Consider the following 12,277-nt stretch of genomic DNA (forward strand, 5'->3'; position numbering starts at 1 on the left):
ATTTCGCAACTAAGGTCATATCGTGAACCTCCAAGATATTGCGATATCTCTAACGGTAAAGACATTGGGGATTTTGCCTTGTACGGGTTTGATAAGTAACCAGCGTCAGCATAACAAACAAGGCAAGCATCATTCCGAATATCATGGGGGTTGGATCCGCTGAGATGCGTTGGGATTTGCCCATGTAGTAGCTTCAGGGTACGTTTTTAATACTAATTCAGTGGATGCGTGTAGGCGCGTTGCTGCATCTTTACCTATAGATCAACAGCGAATGAGATGTGCTGTCTAAATACAATGAAGCGCAAAGTTGAACTTTAGATATGAAATTTCGGATTCCATAACCTCTTGAGGGTTTCATGTGCATATAATGTATGGACGATCAAATGTATACTCAAAAGTAACACATTCGGGGTGTAGTTTGACTAGTAGACCAAAATACTGTCAGAACAATGCTTGAGCTTCAGGTCAAAGTATAGACGAGTTTTCCCAAGATCCTTCATCTCAAATTCCATCTTCAGGTGCGAGACAATTTTCTCAAGCTCTTTTGGAGTCTTAGTGAGATTCGTGTCAACGACATAAACTGTAACTTTAGCAATTTGGAGTACGACTTCATAGTTTAACACGTAAGGGCATAATTCATATCTCTGACTAATCAAATAATCACGTAGACGGGTATACCACATCTGTCGGATTTTTCAATCCGTAAGTGAATGCCTCAAAACGAGTTAAGAGGGTCTTCCGTGGTTTTGGAACTATTTGAACCAGTCCATGTAATTCTTCGGGAACTTACATGTAAATCTCCATATCTATATCCCCATGGAGAAAACATTAACCACATTTCATAATGCTGCTATCAATCACATGACGTTTGAGAGAAACCTTGCACCATAAGGCATGCATCATATCACACTATTTCATTCATCTCATAACGCTTCATTTCCCACTTGTAACATAACAGGGTTACCTTGGGCAGTGTAGGAACTACGGGTCCAAAACACACTTTGGTAAGGAATTTGACCTGGATTGTAACTTTAGTTGTCCAATCAGTTCTATGTTGTCACTTAATCAACGGAACACGGTTCGATATCGTCATTTTTCATTTATGTCGGTAGCTACCATATAAGTGAAAAATATCATCGATGATAATCTCATTTCAATTCCATTTAGCTCATCCAAACTAGTATACTGGACCAAAAACTTTAAGTATCGGGAGAAATGCGGATTAATCTTATGAGATGGAAATGATTTGAGACATCAATTGAGTTTAGATTCATTGTTGTGTTGTGTCTTCCTCTTTTAGGGAATTGAATCCTACGAACCGAATGATCTGTCATGCTCCAGGCCATGACAGATTAATTGGCTATCCGCTGATGTACCAGACCGTCCAACAGGGGCTCCAAACCGTCCATCGAGGGCGGCACACCCTCCAGGGATATTGACTCGACGTCTGTTAAGTACGTCTATCATTGCAGACATGTTTGCAACTGGTATATGATCTAGTCACTTTAGCTAGATCAGAGGAATGCGTCCGGAGCAACATTCTGAAATCTAGAATTCATTGCACTTACTTATCATACATGTACGGTACAGAGATCAAGATGAGACATAGTGGGTAACGTCCATGCAAATTCGCGTTGTTTTACAAGAACGTTGACGTTCTTATCTCCTTCTAACAGGGGGAAGACTGTCTCATTAAAGTGACAACCCATAATGAGCGATAAAGAGATCGTATGCAAGGGCTTTAAGAGAGCTAGTGTGAAGGAGAATCATGATCGACAAAAGATACACATCCTTCTTTGAGGACCCATGGTGGTACGTTGCGACGGCGCAACTTGGCACATAGAATGCACATCTAAATACGTAAATACGAAAATCGTCAGATTCGTACTCAGTAACCAACTGTAACGTCATATAGGTTGGGTGGCAATAGGCCTCAAGGCAGACCAACATAACTGCGTACAAGGATTGCATAATCCTAGGCAGAAACCGAAAACTTGGCATGTTAACCAAAATTCGGGCGATCATTTAAATTGCGCCTTATGATCACTAGGTAAGGCTATTTGGGGTGAACATAGGAATTCGATGTTCAATTAGAAACCCAAAACGACATGCAATACTTTAGTGAAAAACCTTTGATATAAACTTTCCGGCATTATCTAGTTTTCCGAACCTTAAGGGATAAGTAGAATGGTGAACCCATAATCGGCCATGAGGTTTAGCAGCAATGTATGTGGACAAACATATGACTAGTTTGTCGATTCATCAGCCAAAACCATAAGTATTTATATGGGCCGTATTTTGGTTGGATTAGTCCACATATATTCCCTTGAATCTACTGTTAAAAGAGAGTGGTGTCGTATCTTTACGAGGAATGATATAGAAAATCAATTTCCTTAATGAGTATGCTTGGCAAAGTGTGCTTGTAGGCACAATATCCTTACTTCAGATAAGGAGATGCATTGTAGCATCAGTGTTCGACCTAAGTGTCCTAAAAGGTCGTGCCAAAGCAAGTAAACTGCTCATTCACAAGGCTCCAGGCCGGCCACATGTGGTGTATTCCCAGTTGGGAGACAACCCATTGACCTCAAATCAAAGCTTCAGGCTCATTTTTGGAGGTGGTACAAAGATATTTCACTCTATTTTCTTCAATGGTTTCATTTATGATCATTGTCATCTCGAATATCCTTAAAAACTCAACGTCAGGGAGAATTTAAGGTCTCTTAAATGGTGATGCAATACCATTCATACAATGAAGAGCGTGCCAATGCTCTTAATTAGGTTGGATAGACCTGAAGTCCTTGTTAGAGATGTGATTAGTGTGCGTAGTACGCATTAATCCAGACAACTAACGTTCCGACATTCCAACCTAATCACGTGTTTAATTGAATCGGTCACATGTATTAAGAAACATGATTCAATTAACTCATATTCGAGGACAATATCAATAAGATTATCCATAAGTAAAACATACACCAAACTTGAATTCAAGAACATGGAATAATGTTCACAAAGTAAATGGTTTACTAAAGGGATTCGGCCAACAAGGCCATCCATGTCAAAATTCACCTCTTCCAACGGTGTTTGGTGGAGCAAAAATTAGTCTCACATATCGACTATTAGAATGGTACTCTTTAACAACATTGGTAGGGGCACGAACAGGTGCATAACCAATGATCTATTCCATTAAGATGGAAAAAGATTTTGCAGGGTTAAGGTTTGGGAATATTATCCCTTATTCTTGAAGTTTTAGGCCTTAGGTGCCAAGGATCACGCTTTGGACATGATGCCACACCTTGGCAGACCCTGATTCTACCATATATTTATGGTAGTAATCAGATCCGAGAATGTGGTAAACTTTCGCTTTCTACACTGTTGCTTTAGGGGTGAGTTAAAAACATGGAAGGACGAGAAAAATATTCTCCAGTCAAAATTCGATCAAATTTATAAACTTCAGAATTGTACTCATCCATGGACGTAATCATGGTGTGCTTCGGGCAATATGCCGCATGATCACACGGTTTGTAGGAGCGAGCCAAAGAGTCATGGAATCCTCGTTCGAGAGCTATTTCCATTGACAATACTTCGGGCATAAGTCCTCGAATGAAGATCATGGTGAACCTTATTCATCTCTTCCTTGCCATTATTGGCTTCAATGGTTTCTCAGCTTCTTGATAGTCAAGTAGAGATTCACGTCTCGTACCCACATAATGTGGTTTCTATTAGAAACATCCATATCAGGAAAATCAAACTTGTTACAGTTCGATAATCCACTGAATTGGAGGGAACAAGATTGTGATTAGTGCTATGAGAATGAATCAACCATAAGCATCAAAGTTAGAACATTCGAGTGCTAAGACATGGTTTTCATGAAAAACATCGGGTTTTTATGGATGTATTGTTTTATGAAAACTTCAGGTTTCAAATGCACTAAATTTGAAACTACAGGTTCAATTTAGTTTTATGAACAATTAGTTCATAATGAGAGGTTCCTGTAAGAAACACAGAATGCAATATGTTGATTTAAGTATAGTGGATTTGAGTTTCTTCAAGAACTCAATTGTGAGAGATTCGTTACTACGAAAGTATGTGATGGTTCAAAGTATAAAAATCAATTATTAAATCGTTAATGTCCAAAAGTGATCTTCAAGTCAATAATTTTGGATTTATTATCAGATTAATGGACTGCATGTCACTTTTAATTAATTCAATAGATTGACACCAAATGGGGTTGATCATAGAAGCAAAAATAATAATAACATTCAGGTTAAAATTATTTAAAATGCCAAAAATAACATTGGGTCGAAAAAGGGATGCAACCCAACACACTTTGGTTGGCTGCAATACATGGCCCTGTAAAAAATTATAGGCCTTTAGTTTCGGGTCATGGCTGCAAGGGTGGGCCACGGCTGAGATGAACAGCCCATCAAAGCAGGAAAAAAAAACTTGGCTGCTTTTGGGCTTGGGTAAGGCTGCGGTGTAGCCTAGCGTACAAAGCTAGCTGCAAGCTTGCAGTTGAAAGCAGACCGAGCTGGAGGAAGGCCCAGTAGCACAAAGGCTACTAGCGATGGGCTGAGGTGCAAGAAGCCCATCAAGTTTGCTGGCTTCTGGAACTGACAGGGGGCTTGAAGCCCATGCACCAGTGGACCCAAGTTGCAGGCTTGGTCTAATTTAAGCCTAAAAAAAAAAAAAAACAGTCGAGTCACATACCCAAGCTTCAGGCTCGGTGTGTTTCGAGGCTGGGTTCAGCCACAAAAATTTTCCCAAAAGTTTTAAACTTTTTTTCTTTCCTTTTTTTGACAATCTTAGGGTTTGAAAAACCCTAATTGCTTCTAATTTATTTTATATAATTTGACTCACAAATTCCACATAACAATTTAATTGTGCAATGCATGAAACAAATATATATATTGAAAAATATATGAACATATACAATATATATATCGAAAGGAAAATGTAAACATAGGGGGGTTCATGCATCATGGAGAATGTTTTCATGCTTCGTAGATGTTTCAAATATCTTTCTTTATTTTAAGCGTACATGATTAGCAGAAAACGGCAAAAACCTTTGAATTTGTAGAAGATCTTCTCGGAAAGCTAGAATTGTATCTTCACTGTGTTGTATCACGTTCAACACAGAAAAATTAAATTGAATCAATAGCATGTAGATCAATTTAATAAAATAGTAAATTAATCATAAAAAAATGATTAAAACGTAATACTCTCCCTGATTGAAGAATAAACTCTCTTTAGCATAGCGTCAAGAGCGTGCTGATAATGTGTTGTAGGCATAATTTACTGAACAATTATGGAGGCCAGAAAGAGAAGGTGCGGCATAAAGAGAGAAGGAGAGATATGTGTAATTGTGAGTGTATTTTATTCCACCCATTGTGCCTTTATTTATAATAGTAGGATAGGTAAAAACTTTTCCCTTTAGGATTACAACTCTTAATAGGTAATCTACTCCTAATAGGAATGTAAGATACATTCCCATATCTACTAGGATTTACACAATCACATTTCTATTCTAAATATGACTGCAACAGTAATAAATAATTATTCCAAAAACTTAAAATATTTGACAACTTAGTAAACCAAATTCAACATAAAACTCAAAAACCATTAGAAAACTCATTTTCTTGTTTGTTTTATTAAGTGGTCAAATATTTTAAACCTCTGAATCTAGATTACTATAATATTGTGGTTAATACGGTCCTCAGGATTTGGATCCCACCTGGGTCCAAATTGTAGGAATCCTAAAGATCCTCACATCTTAACCATTCATCATATATCGTACGATCAGAAATCATTTAACTTTTTTTTATTTAAAATTAAACACCAATAATACATGATGAAAACTAACTGCATAATGTACGATAAACGGCTAAGATGTGGGGATCCCTAAGATCCTCACAAAATGGATCCAGAGAGGATCCTCTTCCCTCATGGAGCAGGACTCAAATAAAATACAAATAAATAAAGAACACGACTAAGGAAAAACAATTTCAGACAAATTAAACAAGGATCGATAATTTGAGCAATTCTCCTCAACTGGTTTACTCTCCAAATTCCCATCACATGTCCGATTTTGGTACTGAACTGGAAGGCCCTGAGAGAATCAGTCCTCTCTGGTATGGTATCTTGTTAATTGTTGTATCTTTCTGGATGAGAGGTTCTGAGACCCGAGCAACGTGAGGTATAACGACTTCCAAAGCTGCTTGTCTTTCATTCAAAGACGACCAAGTTATCACATACAGACCAGCAATAATTAGTATTCCTCCTAAGACACTGTTTTCATAAAATGGAGACCAAATAAGCATCACTCCAACAAAACGCCAGCTTGGCCACAATTAATCAAGTACTGGATGTGAGCAAACCTTCCCAAATAAACTGGGCTTCCAAGGAAAATTCTTGACAAAAATGCCGAAGCTGCAGGTTGAAGTGGATTGTAAAGAGCAACCAAAGCAGGCCCCAAAATCTTATTGCTCCACGTCAGCAATCCAAAATTAAGGGCAGATGCAACAGTTCCCTGAAAACCAATGAGTAACAATTGAACCGACTTTGAACTGGCCATATAAAATGTGCCCATCTTCATATTTATTCACATTAGCTATATTAGAAAAATCATATCACAGAGGAGAAAACTGAAAAGAAATGTTAATAGCATTATTATCGACTGTCAGATATAAAATTTGCAGTAAAGTTACTTGACATAAAACTTGTAGACAGAGAACAAGATCTTTATCATCAAGATGACATGATGGTCTTTCTAGAATTTTATGAGAAGTGCTCTCTTATCTGTTGAATATGCCGCAAAGGGTTTTCATCAAAATATATGGTTTCTAATCTTTTAAATCACTAGTACATCAAGTATGAAACCACGTCAGTCAACCTTCTTCTTTGTAGACAGAACGAATTAAGAGAGCTGATGAAATTTTGTAGATAACAAAAGATTGGGCTACATATATCACTAGTTTGTAACCTACAGCGTAAATAACAGCAAAAAGCTCAGAGTGTGTCAAGCTCCAGTCTGTTGACTCGTTTGTCATAAATAATGTAGTAACCACCATCAACTAGTGCGCCGAAGAAGAATGAATATGCTGTAACTGACAGGTTGGCAGGATATCTTCTCAAAAGTGGAGCCTGAAAGTTATGAAATGTTAAGTATAAAGGTATCAGAAATAGAAACGCATGATATGATAACTATATATATGTGGGTATCCTAGCGGTTGAGTAAAAATTTATGCACCAATGAAAGGTCAGTCTACCACACTCTCAATATGAATTGTCATGTCAATGTACAATGTTTAACCAGAGCAAATCGTAGGAAGCAAAGTTAGTTTTGAAACCACAGTGAATTTTACCCTTCAAACAATGTAAGAATTTTACCCTTCAAGTAATGTAATAATTCAAAAGAATGAAAGCATACACAAGTTACACAACCATTTTCAACAAAGATGAATTGAAGGTCAAACTCCTCTCAGTACAATAGTTAGAATGCACCTACTTTGAGCAATGGCTAATTCTAACGATGGCTTAAGGAATTGGGAGGAACATCTAGGACAAGCAAAATAGGGCATAACACGAAGGAGTCACAAAATTCCCCCAAAAAATCAGCAAATTAGGCATGTCAAGGAAGCAAGGACTTAATACACAGTAAAATCTGATGCTTTCTATCTATAGGAGTGATCTCTAGGATTGCAGAGCTAGTAGTCAATGTAACCCTGATCCTACCTAGCAACGAACTTTGATTTAACCTTTCCCTTAATTTCTAAAACCCTACTTCACAAACTCCCAATAATTTGCAACCCTGATCCTAATTTCCCCAAATATGATAAGATATAAGCATGTCCAAGCACACTACATATGGACATAAACTGAAATAAGTTTATCTTGGGTAGGCCTCCTACCTTCTTCATTTCTATTTCAAAATTATCAAGTAAGATGGTGAAGGTTAGAAAAGTAGATGTGGGATTTCCTTTGAGAAAGGAGCAATAGGGGAAGCAGGAGAGATGTTGAATAGAGATCAAAAGATAGATTTGAGCTAGCTATTGGAAATTAATTGAAACGAAAAGGCCTTGTCAGGAAAGTAGTTGTGGATAGACGAAGTTTGCTATTGCAAAGTTTGCAAAGTCATTAAAAAAGAAGGCCTCGTTAGGAAAATGGTTATGGAGTTACCCTCAAGAGCTGGACTTATGGTGGCGCTCTTATCATTTGAAGTAGAGTACAGAGTGATGGGTAATGTTTTGCAGGTGCGAACTGAAATCTTACTGTCATAAGGAAAAGCACACCATGCAACAATTCACAAGGAATTCTCTGCATGAGAGTTACGTAGTTTAACAAACTTTTGCCTATGTCCATAAGAAATATAATTGGTACAAGACAAGTGGTACCACTAAAGTCCACTAATGTCCAAATATAATTCTACAATTTCTTGCTTAGTTGCGGTATGCTTCAAGAAAGTATTTATGCTTCATTCTCTTCTCATTGTTATGTTTTGCATAAGGAGGCTACTACCTTTATTTGGAGGAAACAGTTAAAAATCGCATTCAAAGTAAAGTGGGTTTGTCTGAGAAACAGTTTCTCTTGAAGGGTAGAGTTTAGGGAGTTGGTGCTACGAAGCTACTACTCTTTGGCGACGTGCAGTTTTGGCTTCTTTTGGACTGTCTTTTTGCTAAGATAATTTTCGGTATTCTTCAGGTTAGTTTTCATGGAATTCTTGTCCACCATTTCTTCCCTTTTTTTATTAAATTAAATTTCTTATTTTCTATCGACAGACAGGTAGAAGAAGAATAAAATGGGAGAAGGGGACATAAGAATGACAAATGGAGAATGAAAAAGTTATATACACAAATAAACTGAAAACAGTAGCACCAAACAAGCTCCAGTAGCACTTTAAAAGAAGAAAAATCACACACTTAAGAAATAAATGAGATAATTATATTCGACAAATAAAGATAAAGAGTATATATTCATGCACCTGAAGGGCTAAAAAAGCGGCCATGCACATACAGTTCCCTAATAAGCATAAAACTCCAAGATGAAAATGATCTAGCCCAAACTCTAGAAAGCTAGACATCAACCATCCAGCTGGCTCTGGTTGACCTTTGGCACTTATTTCGCTCTGTGCTGCAAAGTCTGGTTCTGTATATCCAATCAAAGGAGGTCCACGAAATGAGACCATTAATATGGCTCCAGAAACACATAAAAGTGCACCACCAACCTTGGCCTGCCCTTCAGTTCTAAGCAAGTTCACTCTTTCTGTACTGCATGAACAAGTTCACATATGATATTGAACAAGCAATATCTCGTGCAAGTTAAACATGAAAATGTGTTTATCTCTAAGTATAGACAGATATACGGGTGCATAGCACCAACCTAAGTAGATAAAAGTCGAAAAAATTCAAACTGACCCCATTAAAACAGCAAGGATAAACGTGAAAACTGGGATAGCAGGCTGTATGGCCGCAGCATAAGTTGGATTTGTGTAGCCAAGACCAATAAGAAACAAAAGCTGGTTGCCAAAGATCCTATTTCATATAAAGAAGCAGCAAATGTCAAGGGGGTGCTGTGCTGCATCAATTGTAGCAGTAGATTATAAGTAATCAGAATATGGCCATAAAGTAGTATCTTGTGTTACCCAGTTAACCCAAGAAAGAAAAAGGACATGAAGAGGTGTCTATTCATTGGTTGTCGAATCTGTCTGCAATGCAATACATACAAGAGAAGAGAAATGTTAGAGGATGTTGTGATCATCATGATTCATGTGCACAGGACAGGACAGTGATGAAGAAGATTAATTCAATTGCATAATTAATTTCCAACATGATAGGTTAACTGCATCGATAATAGATTATTAGACAAAATCAAGCTAAATAACCAGTCTTGGAGTCTCTTGTACTATAATCTAATAACTGTCATGGTCTGAGCATGCAATACACTCCAACACACCCTCCCCAACCCACACCACACGACACAATGAGTAAATGATCACATGAGCAGCATGTGAGTATAAAATGGATGATGCAATGTGAGGAAATTGATAAAATCAGATAAATAAATGAAAGAGAAGCGCCTACTTTTCACGGACATAGGCGACGGGAGCGAGGATGGCGAGTGCAAGGAGGTTCCGGTATACGCAGAATACAACCTGGTTGACGCCAACATTGAGGGCTACTTTGGTAATTACATGATATCCTCCGCTGAAGAGCTGAACCGCTGCCATGGCCGCATGTGCCCTCCAAACATCACCTCCACCAACTCCAACCCCTGCCGCCGCTGCCATCTTTCTCTCTCTCTAAGCGGGAGAAGGAGGAGAGGGAGAGAGATTTGGTTAATTGGTTGGGGTTAAGAGAGACAAGAGTGGTTAGATTTTGTTTAATGTGAATCGAACTCAATCGGTACGTGGATTGTGGACGGGCCAGACAAGCCTTATCCTCAAGCCTTCAAGGCTGTTCGCTAGTTTTCCACTTTCAAGATTCCCTTTCCGTATATTGCAAAAGGGGGAAATTACATTTTATCCATTCAAATTTGAGGGTAATTGCAGTCTATCAGATGTAACATTTTAAAAATATTTTAAGCTTATACATTATTTATTCTTTCGTTTTAATTTCATACCCATGTTAAAAAATTTGTTAAAATTTATGTTACCGGCTTATGTGGACGCCGCGAATCCCACAATATACGTGCGACATAGATTAAATAATAAAAAACCAAATTTAAAAGGATTTAAAACTAATAAAACTGAAAAAAAACAAAAAAAACATAAACTAAACAAAACAGAAAAACTAGAACCCAAAATAAAATGAAAAACAATGAAAATCCTCTCTTTCCAAAAGCCCTAGATCCTATTTTCACCACCGCTCCATCCTTTCGCGACGGAGTCGGCTCAAGTTCCTTTCATTTTCCCAGTCATCGGCCTCAGGACGATGGGGCATCGCAATGAGCTGGAAGACACAGAAGAATTCTACAATTATCTGCAGATACTGGGCAAGTACCAGGAGAAGCTGCCCATCACGATGGAATCAAATTCCATGCGTTTCTTAACCCACCAATAATTCTTCTCCGCTGTCCGATCCGGCAACTTTGCGGCGCTGACTCAGGTGATGTAGAAGCTCGCCAAAGACGAGCCCTCCTCAAATGGGTCGCTGGTCTCCGCATACAATAATATGGAGGAGGGAGATGTGGGTGAGGTTAGGTATATTACGCTGGTCTCTTCAACTCCCTCCGCATTTCAATTTCGTACCCATCGCCATGAATTGTGCTTTTGAAAATAACTTTGCTGGTTTTTTAAAATGTAGGGTCACTGGAGCAAGCAGACTGGTTTAGGGTTTGTTTTAATTTAGTATTTAAGCCTTTTTTAATATTCGATTCTTTTTATCGTCACGTCATCAAAACACAGGAACTTTATATGTGCTATATTATCACTTAATAGATTAATTTACTGTATGAAATTGCAATGAAATAAAAATACAATATGAAATTAAATTGTTTCACAAATATAAAAAATTATAATTGTACTCAAACTTAATGGGATAAAATATATAATTTACCCAAGTAACAAAATTTGTATATTTTCATAATTTTATTTTAATTGGAATTTCATCTTCCGGAACAAGTCACAACTGACAAACAACCTTGCCTCTCCAAATTCCCAAAAGTTGGGTTCAATTTATATTTACCCCTCAACTTGTGCTTTTTCCTTTTTCCACTTTGGCCATTCAACTCTATTAACCATGTTGATTCTAAGGGTTTCAGGGTTTCGGGTTTCGGGGTTTCGGGTTTAGGGTTTCGGGTTGAGGGTTTAGTGTTGAGGGTTGAGGGTTGAGGGTTGAGGGTTGAGGGGTTGAGGGTTGAGGGTTTAGAGGGTTTGAGGGTTGAGGGTTGAGGGTTGGGTTGAGGGTTGAGGGTTGAGGGTTGAGGGTTGAGGGTTGAGGGTTGAGGGTTGAGGGTTGAGGGTTGGGTTGAGGGTTGAGGGTTGAGGGTTGAGGGTTTGAGGGTTTGAGGGTTTGAGGGTTTGAGGGTTGAGGGTTGGGTTGAGGGTTGAGGGTTGAGGGTAGGGGGTTGAGGGTTGAGGGTAGGGTTGAGGGTTGAGGGTTGAGGGTTGAGGGTTCGAGGGTTTGAGGGTTGAGGGTTGGGGGTGGGGGTTCGGGGGTCGGGGGTTCGGGGGTTCGGGGGGTTCGGGGGTTCGGGGTTCGGGGGGTTTCGGGGGTCGGGGGGTCGGGGGGGGGTCGGGGGGTCGGGGGTTCGGGGGTTCGGGGGGGTCGGGGGGTCGGGGGTT

The 12,277-nt window shown here is 38.8% G+C and overlaps 1 protein-coding gene and 1 long non-coding RNA gene across 2 annotated transcripts; one reads left to right on the top strand and one right to left on the bottom strand.

Moving 5' to 3' along the window:
• Positions 1-5,803: 5,803 nt before the first annotated feature.
• Positions 5,804-10,426, bottom strand: LOC125478672 (WAT1-related protein At4g19185-like). Its single transcript, XM_048587067.1, is given in 8 exon segments — positions 5,804-6,285; positions 6,375-6,526; positions 6,984-7,067; positions 7,069-7,140; positions 8,978-9,263; positions 9,411-9,527; positions 9,638-9,700; positions 10,077-10,426. Coding segments are annotated over 8 exon segments (1,194 nt in total). The 5' UTR covers positions 10,283-10,426; the 3' UTR covers positions 5,804-6,071.
• A 217-nt stretch (positions 10,427-10,643) lies between these two features.
• Positions 10,644-11,450, top strand: LOC125478673. The gene is made up of 2 exons (XR_007259447.1): positions 10,644-11,194; positions 11,298-11,450. It is a non-coding gene; the product is annotated as an uncharacterized LOC125478673 (long non-coding RNA).
• The last annotated feature ends 827 nt before the right edge of the window (positions 11,451-12,277 follow it).

The sequence above is a fragment of a genome, unplaced genomic scaffold (genome assembly GCF_019419815.1).
Source record: "Pyrus x bretschneideri cultivar Hongxiangsu unplaced genomic scaffold, Pyrus_bretschneideri_v1 Contig256, whole genome shotgun sequence".
Lineage (NCBI taxonomy): Eukaryota > Viridiplantae > Streptophyta > Magnoliopsida > Rosales > Rosaceae > Pyrus > Pyrus x bretschneideri.